At 41.5% G+C, this 19,806-nt stretch overlaps 1 protein-coding gene across 2 annotated transcripts; it reads right to left on the bottom strand.

The window, feature by feature from the left end:
• Window positions 1–273: 273 nt before the first annotated feature.
• On the bottom strand, window positions 274–16,916 carry LOC137869254 (homer protein homolog 1-like). Of its 2 annotated transcripts, XM_068706521.1 has the most exons (10): window positions 15,968–16,916; window positions 7,343–7,499; window positions 5,698–5,829; window positions 5,482–5,574; window positions 5,160–5,222; window positions 3,999–4,141; window positions 3,102–3,261; window positions 2,906–3,016; window positions 2,742–2,822; window positions 274–2,149 (listed from the first exon to the last, which is right to left on the bottom strand). In XM_068706521.1, the coding sequence occupies exons 1-10, from the start codon at window positions 15,970–15,972 to the stop codon at window positions 1,961–1,963; spliced, it is 1,134 nt and encodes a 377-aa protein (XP_068562622.1). In that variant the 5' UTR covers window positions 15,973–16,916; the 3' UTR covers window positions 274–1,960. The 2 variants fall into 2 exon arrangements, with proteins under 2 accessions (XP_068562622.1, XP_068562623.1); XM_068706522.1 differs by lacking the exon at window positions 5,160–5,222 and having other exon boundaries at window positions 15,968–16,913.
• Window positions 16,917–19,806: the final 2,890 nt, after the last annotated feature.

Genomic DNA, 19,806 nt, shown 5'->3' on the forward strand with positions numbered 1-19,806 from the left:
TTATTTAAAATGTATAAGTAGTTTATAAACAATTAATAGATGACTTATATCAAATGTGTTTCGTCAACAGCTATAACTCCTCTTCACTTTGCAGATTAACACAAAATTTGACTCGACCAATACGTTATGATTATTGATATAGACGGACAGACTTTTGGTGTATTTTCATGCTGTTACGTTTGTACTTTTACGCTGTAGTATTACTACTTTTACTCAAAACACGAGTACCAATGTGCAGCCCAGATTGTGAAAGAAGGACACGACAGCACAGAGTTGCATTTGGTTTTCTTTTACTATAAACTCAAAATTACAATTTGTGTTTTTAAGCATGTGGTATATTCAACATTTAAAAGTTTATTCAAATGTTTGTTTTTTTTCCTCCTTTCAAGCTGTAATATTGGTAATTTTCAACATGATAAAGTCACCGCTAACATCATTTCAAGTCTCCCAAATGTACCCGAACCAACAACAAGCCCTTAAATAGTGTTCTTCAGGTGTGTGTGTGTGTGTGTGTGTGTGTGTGTGTGTGTGTGTGTGTGTGTGTGTGTGTGTGTGTGTGTGTGTGCGTGTGTGTGTGTGTATATATATACTTATTCCTCTGAACAGCGCTGAATTTTTGGCAATAGTAAATCCCACAAAAAAAATAAAGTGCCGCTAGTCAGCTACCATTGGTGCATCTCTGGACCGGAGGCAACGTCAGCAACAGTTCAAATCTGTACAGGAAAACGTTATTTGGCAAAAGAAAAAAAGATTCTCTGCAAATCCAACCAGCAATCGCCTTCTTTATATTCTCATTTCATTTTCATAAATAGTTCAAAAATATTGCCAGTTTTTCCAAAAAAAAACAAACAACAAAACTACCTCAACAACCCACGTACCAGACATTTAAAGAGTGAAAACAAGATGCAAACAAAGATCTCTGCTCGTGTACAACTTTCATCTTCAGTAACAAGTTAGTAATAAATTAACAACAAATTAAAAAAAAAGGATTCAATCTTTGCACTTCAAGTCGCAAGAGAAACGAGAGGAGAGAGAAAGATTCACTCATACACACAAACTCCATTTTTACAAGTGCACTATGAATTTTATATTCTTTTAAAAAAAAGTGTTTAGAAAGAAAGTGAATAAAATCTCGTTTGTGGTCTAAACGTATCCGAGAGAGGAGTAAAAGTACCTGAAAGTGAGAGTGGAAAGTGTTTATTTACCCTCTGAAGCTCCCTTTTTTTTGTATTGCTCATATATTGTATAAGAATATAAGACAAAAGTCCTCACCGGTCGTCTTTTTTTTTTTTTTTTTTGGCAGTCCCTCGGTGGATTATAGTCACAGGAGGAACCTTTGTCTCTTCATGACATTCGAAGCGCTCTTAAAACCTCCAAAGTTCACCTAAATAAAAATGAATCGGCGTCTAGGAAAAAGCTTGAGTCCATCTCGTCTGACTCCCGACTGTTCGTTTTGGCTGACGATGAAAGAAAGAAGACGAGGAGGAAAAAAAAAAAAGCGAACAATCACCGGCTCCAGGTGACGGCACAATGCACCAACGCCAAGCTCCGAAAACAGAAGCTCGTCTGTAATTAACTCATTAAAGTCTGCACGATTCGAAGGAGCAAAATACAAAATTTCCCCGCAAACGGCATGATATTAAAGAAACACTTCTTTCTTTTTTTTTGCGTTGTTAAGAATATTCCAGAGCGGAGTGGAGGGAAGGCATGGACCAAGCAAAGCCTCTTTTACTTGGTTTCTTTGTAAACGTGTACCGCAGCAAAAAACTAAAATGTGTGTCTTTAATGCATAAAGTCGTGTGTAAACTTTTACACGTATAAATGTGAAAAAAAAAAAAAAAATTCAAGTTACATGTCGGTGACGACGTGATGTGCCAACATGCCGGTCGTTTCCTCTCTGTGAGCGCTGGCTGCGGCTGCGTTGGTCTCTCTGGCTGCGGCTGCGGCTGCGTCCGTCTCTCTAGCTGCTCTCGATGAGCTTCCCCAGCGCGTCCCGCAGCTCCGTCAGCTCGAACAGCTTCCCGTCCAGCAGCTCCAGCAGCGTGCGCAGGCTCTTGCGGAAGGCTTCCCTCTCCTGCTGGTTGCTCTGCAGACGCTGCTCCAGGTCGCTCAGCCGGGCCTCCAACGCCTGGTTCATCGACTCCGTGTCCTAAAAACAACAACAACAACAACAAAAAGAACATGCAGGTCAGAATTTGGTGCATCAGACTAGTTGTTGTCATATGTTTTCATTTATGCAGAAGCGTAAAGTTCCACTTTAAAGAATAAATTCACAATGTCCTAAAACAACAGTCAGGTTTTTGATTGCTGTAATCATTCCTCCTGTTCCTGTTGGCCGTTAAAGACTCAAACAAAGAAACTTCTTCCTAATGTGCTTTTAATGCCTCGTCTTGTGCTAAAATATATTCCGACAGAAGGCCAAATTAAAATGCGTGAACACATCGTGTGCGACGAACGCTTCCGTCAGAAAAAAGCAACCAAAACTAAGCTTAAAGTTGTGATACTTCATCAAACTAGGAAGCCAAACACGTAAAGCCTAATTTTTATTTCAAACATTGGTAACACATATATATATATATATATATATATATTCCATTGCTTTTCCAATTTTTGTAAAATAAATGATCAAAGAAATTCTCCTTGTTTCAGCAGCTCATATTTACAGACTGTCCAATATGTCGTGAACGCAGCATTAGCAGCAACATGCTAATCAGCTGCAGGTGCACCTGTAGTTCACTCACCTGTAGTTTCTGGGTCAGGGAGTCTTTTTGAGACTGAAACTCGTTGGCACTCTGCACCTCTGCTTTAAGTCTCTCCAGCTCCTGGAAGTATTAAAAAAAAAAAAGAAAGTACTTGTTAAAGCTCAAATAAGAGGTGTAGTACTCCTCAGTACATGAACTCGTACCTCCTCCTTGGCCCTCAGAGACGACTCCAGCTCCTCTATCGTTTGGTTGAGTTCTGTCTTTTGGGATTTGATCACTGTGGTTTGGCCGCTCACGCACTCCAGCTCCGTCACCTGGAATACAAAATAAATCATCACCACCACAGGGTCGAAGCTGACTCATCAATAAACGAGATCCTTTCAATGACTGCGGCGATACCCGTTTGTGTAGCCGCTCCGCTTCCTCCTGATAGGCCCCCAGCTGTTGCTTCCACTGTTTGACGTTGGCTGTGGACTCGAGCAGAGCCGCCGTCAGCTTGGCGTTGTTCCCCTTAAGAGCCGCCAGCTCCGCCTCCCAGTGCTTATTGATGTTGGATGAACTGGGACGTGAAGAAGGAGACCGTCAGAAGGGCTGCAACTCATGTATTTTTCAACCTGGAGCTTGTTTCCTCATGTTTATGTGCAAACTGGTCCAGTACTGAGCGAAAAGGGCTGCAATGTCATGCATTGGCACCAGATGGCACCGTCTTTAAACGTCCACTAAGAGTGCTTGTTTTCTTCATGACAGGCTCGGATCGTTATTATAAATGTCTAGTGGACGTAGTGTTACATTGACGCAGTGTTCTCCTTCAATGCTGGACCGGTTTTAAAAGGAGTCGTCCTCATTAGTCACTCGGACACAAAAAACATGGAAAATATAGTCCTGGTTGAAAAATACATAACTTTGCCTTTAACATTTGGTGAAAATCATTTAGAAAAGTTACATTTCTACGTGGTTGTAGCTCGTTAAAGTTCTTCTGCTGCATTAATATCCCCCGAAGCACAGCGGACAAAACTATCTCCACTCATTTAGTGCTTTATAATTAATAGGAAGCATGCGTAGTGTTTTAATGTAATGCCGTCCAGAGGCCCGGGGACCACATTAATAATACACGAACGAACGAATCGACACAAGCCGCAGCGCTCTGAGCCGCGCTGTGCCCATTTCATTTTAAATCAGCACTCCAGAGAGTCGCCAACGGACAAAGCAGCTCTCACATGAACGTGATCATTTCACCATCAGGATGCAGAAGGAAAGAAAAGGAAGTCATATGGTGACAGTCTCTTTCTGGCTTACCTGTGTGAGAAGGGCAGTGCATTCTGGGAAGGCTCTGCTCGGGGCTCGGCGTGCTGCGGTGTGCCCGGTGGGACTCTCTCATCGTCCGTGCCGTTGATGCTCTCCGGGGTCATAGGTGACAGCAGATCACCTGGGGCCGACTCCTGGTTCCAAAAAATATATATATATATTAGCAGAAAATAAAATACATGGAGATTTTGTTGAAGCAACAGTTCAACATTTTGGGGAAAACAGATAATTTGCTTTAATGCCGAGAGTTTCATGTCTGTATGATAAATATGAGGCTTGAGCCAGGACGGGGTTAGCTTAGCTTAGCATAGAGACTGGAAACAGGGGGAAACGGCTAGCCTGGCTCTCTCCAAAGGTAACAAACTACCAGATTAAACCAAAACATATAACATGTTAATTACTGCGCTTCAGAGCAGCTGGAAGACGTATTTTGTTACCTTTGGACAGAGCCACGCTAGCTGTTTCCCCCTGTTGCCAGTCTTTATGCTAAGCTAAGCTAAACGGCTGCTGGCTGCATATTGATCACACAGACATGAGAGTGATATCGATCTCCTCATCTGACTCTCTGCAAAAAGATGACCAAACAATATTTCCTGAATGGCTGAACTGTTCCTTTTAAATTTGGACTATGAGACACAACAAGTGATTCCGTGCTCTCAAAATTAAACAGGATTTTTCTGCTGAAATGTAGTGAGGGATGTTTAAAGCTTTTTGGGTCTGAGCTGCTGGTTTAAAGTCACAGTGCGTCGTTCCGTGGAGCTCAGAAATATTTGCACACACATTTTAGACAAAATGTTTCTGAAGACGAAAAACGGAAGTCTCCCTTTGTCATTTATCTTCGTATAATTGTTGTCACTTGTGATCGGCAGCTGCTCAAACATCCCCGATTGTAGCCGACTGTCACTTTGTGAGAGCATGAAAGGAGAACTGGAGGGTTTTGTGGGATAAATTCACAGAGACGATGTTCCTCTGGCTGTTAGTCTGACATCAGAGTGATAGACAAAGGATTTTAAAGACTGATGACGGAGGTTCTTCTGAAAAAACAACAAATCTAACATTGTGCTCACACTGAATGCTGAAGAGGGGTGTTTGGGGGGAGGTGGGGGGTTGTCATTTGAGTCATGAAAATGATGCTTTCCATCTCTTTTTTACCTTCTTTTTACCAGGTTTGCTGACTGACAACACATTCCTTTTTACAGCGCCACCCTGAGGATTCTTTAGGGAGAGCAGAGGAGGTAAAACAAGCCACAAAGTCATGTTTAATGTGAGAACCGCGTTTATATGATTCTGTTTTATAAATCTTGCAGCCATTTCTCTCCAGATTTCTACAAATTTAGTCTGTATGGTTCCTTCCTTTTAAAAATACATTTTAGTTTAATGCTACTTTTGAAATACTTTGTTCTATTTTATAGTTTTATTCTATACTAATTTGATTATAGCTGCGTTTCACTGACGCTGTGATGCTGTTTGTCACCTGAGAGGGAGAGCTGCTGAGCTCCATCTTCTCCTGAGACTTCTCCTTCGCTAACCGCGCCGCCTCCTTGAACTCGGCAAACTTCTCTGCAAACTAGAAATGACAGCAGCAATTAATACAGCTCAACAACAACAACAACAACAACAACTTCAACTTCCATGTTTTCTGAGAGAGAGCACGCACACTTGTGTCATTAATGCGTCACGGTGCTCTCACCTTGGCCAGGCTGCTCTCCGATGAGAAGCCGAGGCCGTAGACGGTGTTCGCCCGGCTGTCGGCCCACTGGCCGAACTTCTGCGACGTCTTGGTGAACGTCATGTTGGGGGTGATGGTGCTGTTGATGATGGCCTGTATAAACAAGTTAATACAGTTTGTTAAAGCCTCGTGGATTCAGGAAACAGATGTAATGGAGGGTTTGACGACAGCAGCTGGATGTCTTGATTATACGGAGAAGCGGTGTTAATACAAGCGTGTAAAGACGTGGGTTTGACTTCCCACTGTTTGGTGAAACAGGAAGCAGCGAATGAGGAGTTCTGAAGTGAGTCCAACGGACTGTCGCGTTATCGATCGGAGTGGGAGGACTCGCTGGCAGAGAGGCGAGCACAGATGGCGAAGAGAAAGATTTCAAATGTGCCATTAAGATGTCTTTATTCTTCACAAAAGAGATGTAAACTCAAGGTTCACTTACTCGCTTTTCTAAAGCTTTGGACTGAATCACACATGTTCGAGCTCCTCGTCCATGTTGACATATAAAGTTGAGTTTGACAGATCACTCTTGAGGAAACAGCAGCTACAGAAACATGGATTGAAAGCTCCAGAAGAAGCGAGGAAGTGGACCTTGAATCCATTCTCACCTCGCTGCAGTGATGTACAGGTGTACTCCGGGACGCAGTGACATCACTGCTGGGTGTGGCCTAAAACACTGCTTTTGAGCCTGATGTTAAGTTACTCTTTAAACATAATTTTACATGCGAGTAGCTTGACACAGTGTGTCATAAAAAGCGGACAGGAAATCGCAATTTTGCACAAAATTTTAAAGTAATGTGTTTGTTTTTTTACACTCAGTTTGTCTCTAAAGACTGTAAGGAGGTAGCAGTGAAGAGAAAGATTTGCAAATAGCAAAATGGGAAGAAACGCATGAAAAAATACACAAAAAAGAATTGCTTGAAAATATGGTCGTACATGTGGATTGACTGAAAACTGTTACCAAAGAAGTGAGCTTGTAAATTTAAATTTATACAGAAACACTTCATAATTTGTTAAATATTTGGACTTTCACAAGCAGCTATTGTTTTGTTTTACTTTGGTTTTGTAATTCCACTCACATTTTCATTTCAAAAGTTCAAAACAAAAGTTTTCTCCCTTCTAGAATGTGGAAAGAGACACGAGCAGAGACATTTATGTAAACGTGGCATCTGTCTCGCTTGTTTTCTTTTTCTCTGCTGAAAAGACTTTCTTTGTCTTTGACTTGTTTGTCTGGATAATAACGTCCTCCAGCTCCAAACCCACCCGATCTCTGCTATTTCCAGCAGAACTCAGCATACAACAAAAAAAACAAAACTTGCTGGTTCAACAACAGCAGTAGTCACCCAGAGAGGCTCTTACATAACTATGCTAACTCCACCCCTGCACCTCTCTCAAGACTAAAATAATCGCTGCCACATAGATACGACAGACCGCCTCCTTCACTGCTTCAGCTCAGAGAGGCCACGTCGAAGCAAACGGGTCAGACGAGCTGAGCAGAGGTGGGATGTTATGGACAGAATCTAATGTAGTGTACCTCTCTGGGTAGAACCAGCACACAAGTTGAGAGCTATATATATATATATATATATATATATATATATACACGCACACACACCTTAGATCCATCCAGGCTGATGATTCGATAGACATTCCTGGTGTTGTCGAAGAAGTAGGAGACAGTGACGGCATGTTTACTGGTGGGAACCCAGTTCTTCTTGGTGCTTGGGTCGATCTGGAAGACGTGGGCCCGGGTACTGAAGATGGGCTGCTCCCTGTGCACAGAAAGGAAGAAGCAGAGAGAGAGGGGGGGGGGGGGGGGGGGGGGTTAGTCAGTATCTAGGCCTCAACTCTGTGGTTAAGCACGAGCAACAAGCTTTGGTTACACCAAAATAGATAAAACAACAAACATTTTAGGCCACATCGACAACTCAAACCATTGACAAAAACGCCAACCTCACGTTGGAGTCAGTAGGCTTCATCCTCTGGGGACCATGAACGTCTGCACCGAATTTCATGGCAGCTTCAATTGTAACAATAATAACATGTTTTCTTTGTATAGCGCTTTAAACTCAAAGGCACTAACAGGCACTAACGAGGCATTTCACGAAAAAGCAGTAGGCTTCATCCTCAGGAGAACATGAATGTATGAACCGAAGGGCCATTCCTAGAGCCGCATCGCTGACGTGGCTAAGAGACAGAAAAGCAAACGTGTGAATCAAGCTCCACGTGAAATATCTACACACTGCTCTGCTGAAGGAAAGAGAAACGTGCTGAATCACAGGAAGGTGAGAGAAACAACTTCCCAGATCCCATCACATCCAGAATTCACCAGCCTGCTGTGTTGCCGCCGCAAAAAAACCCCCACACACACACCCATTAGGCCGTCACGCTGAGAGGAAGTGTGTTTATGTACAAACATACACAGTGTCCCTCCTCACACACGAGGGCAGATCGTACACAAATTCTATTCGCTATATATCTGCAAAAATAAAAGACTTGGCAGGAGAAATGAAATAAAGAATGTCTCGAGCAAAAAAAGAAAACATGCAAATATTAAAATGTGCTTCATAATGTAGATTTTCAGCAATGTTCCAAAACACAAATAAATTGTTAGAATTCCATGATCACTCCGCTACTTGGAGTTAATGAACCTTTGCAGCCGGCGGGTAATGAAGTCATTAAAAAATGATTTATGCTCAGACAAAATATTGCCATACAAAACAATTGTAATGCTGGGATTTAGACGACCTAAATCATATTTAGTCTGCTAGAACTCTGCTGCATAAATGTGTCAGGAAATCAGATTTATTGCCATATAGGTTTTCACATTCGAGGAATTTGCCTCGGTATTATGGTGCATAAAAGAGCTATTTCTAGCAAGGTTTTATCATTTCGGATAGTTTTCAATAACTTCACTGTAAACAGTTTGGCAGCACCTCGTGGTGGTTCTTGCTGCTAATCCAAGAGCACAGCGTCACCTGACCTCACGTCTCAGGAAGCTCTCATTGGAGGCAGGTGTGCTGAAATTAGTGGAGTCTTCAACTGGTCTTTTGACTGGTTTAATGACTTGAACTTTTTGTAAAGGCCAGTTTATCTTGAGGAAAGTTTGTTTGGCTAAATCAGTTTAGCCGAACCCGGCAACTCCAACGCACCAAACGCAACCATCACTGATCATCAACCAGAGAGGAACAGTGAGTAAAGCACAGCCACGTCTAATGTTAGGGCATCTGTTGGCCACCCATTTTGTTTAAAAGCTGCAATAGTAAGAGAAAATATAAAACAAGCCACGATTCATGAATATCAAATAGAAATTTTGAATAAAAAAATATTTTATATATATATATATATATATATATATATGTTTTGAAATGTAAAGATGGGAATGCATTAAAACTTTGCCGTTAATGACTGATGGGAGGCTGAAGCCTCATGAAGCTTCAAACTCAGCAAACCGTAGTGACAAGACTGATGCAGTTCAAGACGTTATTGTTAAATGTGTAGTTTACATTAAATCCAGACTTTATTGTGCAACATGTTATCGTAAAAATAATGAATAACTGCATTGTCTAATAGCCTAGATATTAAATATTGTCTTAACACGAAATATGAAAGTACCTTAGTCGTTTTTTTATTTGTGTTTTATTTTTGTGTAAATGTCCTGTCGGTCTGTAACTTCCTGTTGTGTTGCTGTTGCATCTTAACTGAGTCTCTCTTGAGAATGTGACCCCATGTCTCAATGAGGTTACCTGTAAATGAAGTTCAAATAAAATAATAATACCAAAAACACTTCAAAATGAAAGAAACTTTTTGTGAAGCACCGGATATTGTTAAATTAAATTAAATGTACATTAAAAAACTAAAAAGGAACGAGACAGAGACGAGGGCGACTTTCTTTAAACCGTCTGCCTTTTGTGTGGGCGGTTAAGATTAAAACATTTTATTTATTTTTTTTAAAGCAGCAAAAGAAAGAAAGGGCAGATATGCTAATTTCTCTTCTACTTTTAAAATACCAGGAGAGGAACAATGCAGCAGAGCCCACGCAGACATGGACGACCGTCAGCCCCTGTAACGGTTTGTCCTCTTCAATGCTGGTGCTTCTCCCGAGTAAGCATTTACTAGACTGATTTGGTCAATTGATTTGAGATCGATACCGTGGAAAGAGTTGGTTCGCTTCGCATGTGTGTTTGGGCAGTGCAGCTGTGGAGATACGCTGCCAGTGTTTATTGCAGCTCTAAAGTGAGACGCTCCGATGATTTGGCTAGAAGAAGCGGCAGAATGTTAAGTTTAAGGCCTTGAATGTGTGAGTGTGTGAGTGTGTGAGTGCAGGCCAGAGCCAAACACTGACGTAGAGACGGTGAGGTGATGCCAAAGGTGACCTGGAAGCACCTGTGCCAACATCCAGAGATCAGCACGCTGTGGACGCATTCCAAACTATTGCTATGGAGGAAAATCTCCCGGGGTCTTGGCAAAACAAGCTGCAACAGTCTGGTTGTAACTGGTCTGAATGCTCCACAACAAACTCAGAGCAGAGTTGAACCAGGAGATAGAAATGTCCAGACACAAATAACAATATTATATTATATTTCAATATTAATGGAATATTTAAATAAGCTGGTCAAATGAGCCATGCTACCAGGCCTTTGACAATGTACGTTAGCGCAGCGCTGCTTTGAGCTAAATGCTAATCTCAGCATGCTAACATGTTGAAGTTTAGCGTGAATAATGTCAGCCATGTTCAGCTCATCATCCAAATCCATCCAATGCCAATCCGTCCAATAACTGTTGAGTTATTTCAGTCCGACCAATCGTCACTGTCGTCCCGGCTGCCAGCAGTGACGCCGATAGTGACGTCTGTAAAATGTTTTGGTTAGCATCGCCGATACCCAAATCTGAAACGGGTCATCGAAATGCAAAACCTAATCACTGCTGGACTATTTAGTTCCTCTTTCACACTCTGCTGTCAAAAATAAAGAAGAGGGACGATGTTCATTCAGGAAGTCTGTAAGACACTAAAGTACGACACGTTGTTTTTAATCTGTGTGTAGCTAGTTATTTAATCTCCTGGTTGTATTTAGATGATCAAACAACAAAAAAGGCTCCTCAACGTGTGAGTTTCACAATGCTTTCTCCACTATAAGTAAAAGTCCGGCGTTGAAAACCTCACTAGCTTAGCTTACGACTTGGACTAATTTAAAGTAGATCCGGTCCAGAGATGTCTATCTGCCGGTCTTCCAGAGAAAGAGGAGCGTCTCCTCGGGGACAAAGAGACTGTTCAGCCTCTCTGGGATCCTCTCGTCTCGTCTCGGTGTGTTAATTAAGTCGGCAGATGTTATTTAGAGATAGACGCGGTTAATCAGAGGGACGGTGATAACGGGAGGGTGCAATGAAGTGCAGTACAAGTGGTGGGATGTAACCAAATACATTTGCTCAAGTACTGTACTTGAATACAGTTTCAAGGTACTTTACTTGAGCATTTCCATCGTGTGCAACTGTATACTTTTACACCACTGCGTGTCAGAGTGAAATATTGTTCTTTTTACTTCACTACAAATGACTTATGTATTACATATAGCCTATTAAGAATGTAAAGTAGTGGAAATCACACATTAATAAATCATTATTTAATCCTATAGTAATAATAATAAATACATTATTGGGAAATGATCAATTCTGCATAATGAATACATTTTGATGCCAATACTTTTATACTTCAGTAACACTTTGAATGCAGGGCTTTTACTTGTAACGGAGTATTTTTACACTGTGGTATCAGTACTTTTACTGTAGTAAAATGCCTGAATACTTTTCTGCCTCAACAGTACGATACATGGCTGAGTAAAGAGAAACAGAAGAGATGAACGTTGTATTTTTGATGTAGTGTTTGTGCACTAACTACATTCTTCTTTGCTGAGGAGGTGAAGACATTTTACTTCCTCTGACAGCATCTCTTCCGTATCGTCACGTTCAGGACGAGATTGTACTTTAGGACCGGAGAGATTGGAGAGGTTGGCTCCTAAGTGGAACACGTTACTATTGCTATCTCTCACACGGCACATTTACAATGAAAGCAGATTGCGATCTAAATGTATTGTATTTTTTGAAACAATGGCTTCTGTGTTTCAACACACGGGCAGATAAAACCTGTTTTCTCATTTCGAGTCGGTGAACTGGAGATTTTCCGGCTAATTTGTCAGACTTTGTCAGCCGTAAGCTAAGGAGCGGAGCTAGTGTTAGCTCCATGTTAGCTCCATGTTAGCTCCATGTTAGCTCCATGTAGGTGTGAAACGCTGCCTCTGCTGATTTTATGTGGGTAAATACGATGTTTTCTTTGGTTTTCCAGTTGTGTTTGGCTCTGTGTTTCTTTGTTCTGTTGATGCAGGAAGTGTTTGTGACGCAGACTGTTTATATTGGGAGAAATCTAAATAAAATCAGATTTAAAAAAATGTTTTTTACGTTTCAAGCTGATCCCTGGAAAAGCCTCTTAAATGCATCCTCCCCAGCTGATGATCCACGTAGCAGTCACAGAAATCAAAACATTACAGAGCTGGTTGGTCCTGGTATTATAGTAGTACCGCATGATAACACACGTTAGATTGGATTTCATTCCAACATAAGCCTGTTTGTTAGATTCGTACTTCATTGTTTCTTTATTCAAACAGTACGTTTTCACTTTTAAACGGGAGAAAAACAGGCTTAACGACGTGTTCGGTGAACGTAACTGCGTCTTGGATAACGAGTTTGTCCGCATTGCTGGAATATAAAAAAAATCCAATAAAGAGCAGAAGAGATGCTTATGTTTCCATAAACTCTGATAGAGCCCAGGACCGGTTCACATTTCTGGCACTGTGTGCATTCGGTTTTTGCACCTTTTTAATTGTTTGTATCTTGTTTTTATTTGGACTCTTTCATACTTTGTACTGAAACTGCTGCACAACAGTTTCCCAAATAAAGCAGCTTATGTAGCTGACTGTAGTTCAAATCCTTGACGGGTTTGTTTCATATTTGTCACATTTACAGACTTCAGTAAATTCAATACAAACGGCATTGAATTGGAAATCAGTTCAAAGATGTCTGCCTGTATTCCAGGAAACGGACACATACATTCATATCTGACTCTGTTTTATCAGCTAAAGGCTTAGTTTAATGGTTTGAAACAACTTTAATTTTGCATATATTTGTGATCTTTGTGATTGGTTTTCCTTTATTACAAGGAACATAAAAGATCAATGTGTTCAAACTAAAAGGGAGAGAGCAGAAAATAAATTCAGCCAACTGAAAATGAACTTTAATCTAATTTAGAAATACTTTGCATTCTCTTGTAGTTTTACTGAAGACAAAATACTGCTTTAGATTTGTTTTAAAAATGAGAAAATGTCAAAGTCTCAATTACTCGTTGTTTTAAAGATTTGGCGCCAAGAACATATTTTAGCAGGTCATTTTATATTTCATTCATTAGTCCGACAGCGCGGCCCAGATCAAAATCTGCCCCCGTGGTGTGTGTGTGTGTGTGTGTGTGTGTGTGTGTGTGTGTGTGTGTGTGTGTCGATTGTTAGCCCATAATCCCTTTCCACAATGAACCGTACCGAGGCGTTCAGGTCTCTATGACGAGTGCTTTCACAGAGGAATCTGACCGCAGATGTTATCACATCAGCATTTCTCCACCTCCAACCAGAAGACACACACACACACACACACACACACACACACACACACACACACACAATGTTTGCATACCGCAGGAAAACAAAGACACGTAGTGTGTCTGTGTCTAAACCAGTGAATGTGTTCAGATTATCTCTAACGACATACAGCGTGTTCTCTATCAGGACTGTTGCAAATCAGTCACTCAGGACATTTAGTCGTGTTGAAGCCACATTTGTCCTCAGACCGAGTTTGATTCAAGGGATTAGTCACATTATCACAATTTATTCTAAATGTTCCCTCTGTTTTCCTCTAAAGCCCTTATTAATAAATACTGTTATCAGTGTCATGCTTTTTAAGTAGGACTGCAATTACAGATAACTGTCTTCTATTCCCGATTTAGAAATGTCTTGTTTTGTCCAAGCAACAATCCAAACCCCAAAGATATTTGGTTCATAGTGACGTAAAACTCAGAAAAGTAGTAAATCCTCACATTTGAGATGTTTCAGTGCTAATTTTAACATGAATCTGTCTTTGACGTGGCTCACACAGGTACACATGGAATCTTATGCTGTTATTGATTAATCTGTCGATTTTCTTCATGAAACATATTCATCGTTTTGGTCCATAAAATGTCTGAAAAGAAAAGACTGACATGTTGATTTTTTCAGTTTTAGAGTCCAAATTCTAAAGAAAAAAAGTTTATATCATAAAAAGACCAACAAAAACAGAAAACTCTCTCTCTCTCTCACACACACACACACACACACACACACACACACACACACACACACACACACACACACACTACATGCTCTTTCGCCCACTCCGATCCCAGCGTCCCCGTCTGGTTAACCTCTCACAGAGAAGCAGCAGAGACTTGGCAGGGCAACACCTCCAGTTAAAAATAAAAATACATCCATATGTTGTTTATCGAGGCTCACAGCCTTTTTAGTGGCAGATAGAAAAGAGTGTGTGTGTGTGCGTGTATATATATATATATATATATATATATATATATATATATATATACTGCATAATGTTCATGTGTAAAGGTTTTGGTTGACACTCACAGCTGAATCTGGGTGTAATAAGTCAAAGAATAAGTTACAGATTGTCTGTTTCCTTTTCAAATAATTATGGCATATTATAATTTGGCATAACGTTACATAATCACGCAACACTGGCTGAGAAGCACTTTCATTTATGGCTGCAAATAATGATTTCATTATCGATTAGTCTACATTTCATTTTCTCTACTGATCTGTTAGTTATTCGCTCTATGGAAAGTCAACAAATAGCAACAACAACAAAAAGCCCATCACAAGTTCCCAGAACCCAGAGTGTCATCTCAAAATGATTTGTTTTGTCCGACCTACAGTCAAAAATCCAAATACATTCAGTTTAATATCACAGAAGACGATAAAAGAAATAGGACATATTCACATTCGAGAACGTTTGACATTTTTTGATTCATGATTGCCGACTTTCATCTGAACACACAAACGTATCTGCTGTTTCACCAAATCACCCAGAGCTACAATAAGTGCTGTCGCTTCTATGGTCTATGCATAACAGGTGTCAGTATAAGACTGTAATAAAGCGGTGTGTTATCTCATAGTCACCCAGATGTTCCCAGTGGAGACATGCTGCTGGCAGGTTGAACTTGAGCTTGTTTACAATCCTTCTACAGGAACAGAAGCTCCAGTATGCGTTGGAACCGCTAAGGCTTTGCTTATTATGGGGGTGACTGCACACACGCTCTCCTTCTGTGTCTGAGCAATTGATTGTTGGGGTGGATTATGGACCATTGGCCTCGAGAATTACAGAGGATGTTCTCACCCCCCCCCCCCCCCCCACCCACCACAATATCACACCAAACCAATCACATGCTACATCGTCTGCTTTCATCGGGAGCAAGAACTAGGTCGCTCTTGATCAGGAGAATCACCATACATCTGCAGGTTCAGCTGCATGCATTAGAGCCAAGTGCAAGGGGGGACGTCATTATGGTCTGGTGGGGAATTTAAATAGCTTTGGTTTCCCTTTGACATCAAACAATATATATATATATATATATATATATATATATATATATATATATATATATATATATATATATATATATATAAATTATACTCATTTTTAGACTATATCTTTTTATGGAGAAACTGTAATGTCTTGCATTCTTTTAATCAGCAACTGGCTCTGATACTTTCCCCAACAGTAGCCTGCTTCATTGCAGCCTAATCTTTTGACTTCACTAATCTAAAATGTCAGTGTATGGAGGCTGTGAGTAGATAGAATGCTGGACAGCTACTTCTACCAGGAGTGTGTGTGTGTGTGTGTGTGTGTGAGTGTGTGTGTGTCTTATTTTCTTTGTATCTCTTAGGGCAGTTTGCTACACGGGACAAGCATTTCTTCTCTTCTTTTACATTTGACATGAGATGACAGGAGTACTTCATACAGTTAGCCACGGGTGGCTAAGCTACCGGTTGTTCCAGCTTGTGGTGCCCTGCTGAAAAGGGCTCCTCTGATCTACACAAACAAAGTCAGTCACACCCATGACACGCAGAGCGAGAACCGCAGCTTGACATACCCCATTTTTGCAGGATTTTTGGTGGCTTTAGTTGAGTCGAAAATGATCCTCTCGGGGGTCTCTGGAGGGCGGTGTGAGCAGGCTGCAGGCTGCAGGGTAGCTTCAGCTTTTGATCCTCTCTCTCTCTCTCTCTCTCTCTCTCTCTCTAAAGCCGCTCTGCTTGTTGTGGCTTCACGGCCGGCGGAGCCACGGTTCGGTTCTCAGTCCGGACATGGAGCTCGGTGTTGGTGTTGGTGTTACGCCCTTGGGTGCATTTTTGGTGTGGTGCTTTCACCGAAGCAAACGTGTCCGTGCATGCATGATGGAGGAAGGGAGGAAAAAAAGCTAACTAGTAGTTGCAGCCGTTAGCTCAAATAAAACTCCTTACAAACGAGGATTAACGTCGCAGAGCTGGGAAATCGGACGAACTGGTACGCGTAGAGATGGTTATCCTCAGCCGAAAAAAATACACCATACCCCGACTGTTCAATAATCCCCCTTTCAGTCGCTGGCTCTTCCTTGCAGTCCGCTGTGCCATTCAATTAAATTCCCTCTACCAAGTCTGGTATTAGAGAGTTCTTTATTAACGCCTCTTTGCGATGGTGGACGTCTTCCTGCAACAGAGGGCTTCATCTCCGGTGTTTCTGGAGAAAAGACAGAAAACACTCGGTGCATACTCCACGGTTTAACATCACCATCCTCCCGAGAAGACGCTCCGCTTCACCGACGTTAACCGAGACGTATAGGGCAGAATGTATGTGCACTCGTGAACCAGCTGATTTAATTCACTCTCTGATTTTTGTTCGCTTGATTGTTCACGTAACTCAAGCCAAGCGTTAGACTAGGATTTGATTTATGATCCCGATGCTCCATCGGCCGGTTCATCCTCTCACCATCCCGCCTGTCTGGTCTCTGTCAGCCCGCATCTCATTCATTTAACGTCCTCCTCTCTGCTGCTCTGTGGGGAGCATTAAACTAACGTCATTACGTCATCTCTGGAAAGGAAAACATCCGGCGTGTCTGCGGGGAATAGAAATCAAAGAAGGGTCATACCTCAACATTGTACCAGTACAGTGCAAACAATAATCTAAATACTACTTTTAAGCAAAACATACCCAAAAAAAAAAAGGTATAGAATCTGGTCCTGTTTACAAGTATTCCCTTTTTCCTATTAGGGCTGCACTTTATCATTATTTTTGTTATAGAGTAATCTTATTTGGCCTATAAAAGATGAGATAACAGTGCAAAATACCACCCATCCCAATATCCTAGAGCCCAAGGATACATCATCAAATATTTGTTTTGTCCAAACAACAGTGCAAATCTCGATAATATTTAATTTACGATAATGTAAGACAGTTATAGAGTATATGTACAGTTACCAGTGACACAGAAACACATGATCTGCTACTGATGATTGCCATCTTGTGGACAGTTGTGCATATAAGCAGCATTAAAGTGCACAGATCCTTTACTCTTTCCAGTTTGATTGTGACAAAGACATTTTATGGCCCAATTTATTGATTGATTGGTTAATTGATAATTAAACCACTTGTTGGTGGCAGCCCTCAGATACACGTCCTTCTATAAGATCTGGTTATTGAAGTAGTAAAGGGACAATCTGCAGGTGATACTAGGTGCTTAACTCTAATGCAAATGAATGATTGGTTACTGTTAACTGCTAGTTGATGTTCAAGTTCAAGTGCATGTTCAACACCAGTATATTTTTAACCTTTATGATTTACTGAAGGTGTGCCAGACCAGTTTACGCATGAGGACAACTTTTGCCCGGATACAACCTGTTGACTTTAAGGAAAACCCTCCCCAGCTCCTCCAGTCTCGCATTTTCCCATGAAGTGTCCCCGTCACGCTGCGAGACGGACACAAACAGGTGCAAGATTGACACTTTCGTATAGTGTGGAGTCACATAAAGCTGATTTTTAAATACAAAATGCTGAAGATAAAACCAGTATATTAGCCCATAAATGTGTGTTATTAGGATAAAGTGGTTATAAACGTGCTATTCATCCATTTTGTTCACCTCACTAGTTCACTGTCAAAGCCTAATATCTGATTTATTGGATCCCTAAGAAAACAAACTAAACTCTGATATGCTTCTGACAGACAGACTCATGACATTGGATATAAGCTACCAGTAAAACATTATATTTAGACCTGGCTAAAAAAAAACAAAAAAACAGAAGCATTCTACGTGCTGATGCATGTTTGTGCAGTTCTAATTCATCACAAGCTACAACTAATTAACCCAGATTAACCTATTTATTGTATATGCCAAACGCAAGGGCTCAGCCAGTGTGAACAGATGACAAATTAACCTCCCTGCATGCTGCGAATGCTTCACATGAAACACTGGAGGACCAGTTTTCTATTTCAAGATTACGCTGAGCACGAAGACTCGGCCGGAGGACGCCCGGCATCGAAATGCGATCAACAGAGCAGCGCTGAGCTGTGGTGAGAGGTCGAGAGCACGATTAATCGAGACATTACAACAATGGACACGTTGACAGGAGATGTGTCGCGGGCGGATGTGGACTCTGAGATGAGAGCGGTGACACCTGAAGATGTCGCCGGACAAGACCCGGAGGCCGGAGATGAAGTGGAGACCCTTAGAAACAGGTAGAGAACATTCTTCATGTTAAAAGTGGTCTGTGTCACTTTGAACAAATCCCAAATTTGCTCAGAGGCAACAGTTGATTTTACAGAAATAAACTGGATTCATTCCCGTATTAATTATATTCCATTAGTGGCACTAACCTGAGTGTTTGAGTGCATATACATATATCCTCAGTTGCCAGTTTATTTAGTATTATTTTATTATATTATGTATTTATTTTCGCATTAGTCTGCATTAATTTTAACCAGGTGTCAGCTACACCTAGCTCAAATGAATGCAGACTAAATAAATCCTCCCTTAATGAAGGTTGTAATGTTTTTATTTTTAGAGACATGTTGATTTAACTTTATGATAATTTTGGAGGTGGTTCTGTTGAATTGTGTTGTATTATACAGAAAAATCAGTCAGTAAAATCCAAAATCACCTCCAAAATGATCACTAAGATGAATCAACACCTCCCTAAAATAGTTATGCAAGACTGTTATTCGACTGCATTAGTTTTAGTTTGGTCTACCGAATACAACGGGCAACTTGTGCTTGTGTGCTGAATGTGTGAAAGGCTGTGAATGTGAGAAGAACATCCTCCATTTAATTCAATTTTATTCATACAGCCCAAAATCACAACTCTGCTTATCTCACTGTGTTGTTTCCCTGCCTTCAGTCTACGCGAGGCCGTCCACGACGACAACGTCCGACCCAAGATGCAGTGCCTGATGATGGACTCCTCCTTCTCCATGGTTACTATGCAGGGCGAGGACAGCGGGATCGCGTGGGAGACGACCCCCAGCCGCTGCGCCACGCCGTGGGCGTCCGAACCTGGAAACCCCACCGTGGATGTCAGCCTCGCCGCGTCCGGGTCCGGGTCCGGGTCCGTGCCAGCGGGGAAGATCATCTTTGTCATGGACGAGGAGCTGATTTCAAGACGGAAGAAGACTAATGAGAGGGTCAATCAGAAGAGCAAAGCGGAAAGACAGCGAGAGGCCCTCGGGGAAAGTTCTGAGAACGTCTCGGGAAGGCGGGAGTTGGTGGAAGTCTCGCAGCCGAATGTGAAACCAGAGGAAGGAGACGAAGAGGAAGCGCATGATCTTCTGGGGGACAAAGAGCAGCGGCTCTTCAGCTTAGTCTCCGAGGGCTCTGAAATCCTCAACATCGTTGTTCCTCCAAAACTGGTGACTGTGGATGAAGAGGAGAGCAAAGAAATGGTGGACAACCTCTCTTATCTGGA

Source organism: Cebidichthys violaceus, unplaced genomic scaffold (assembly GCF_023349555.1).
Source record: "Cebidichthys violaceus isolate CVI_PGR_0920_01 unplaced genomic scaffold, fCebVio1.0.p SCAF_12, whole genome shotgun sequence".
Classification (NCBI taxonomy): Eukaryota; Metazoa; Chordata; class Actinopteri; order Perciformes; family Stichaeidae; genus Cebidichthys; species Cebidichthys violaceus.

Excerpts from the sequence above, each read along its gene's own strand:
- LOC137869254 (XM_068706521.1), bottom strand. Across the intron at positions 5,830-7,342 it reads TCAGCCTGGATGGATCTAAG|GCCATCATCAACAGCACCAT; the intron begins GTGTGTGTGCGT and ends TTGTTTATACAG. Across the intron at positions 3,017-3,101 it reads CGGAGCGGCTACACAAACGG|GTGACGGAGCTGGAGTGCGT; the intron begins GTATCGCCGCAG and ends TTTGTATTCCAG.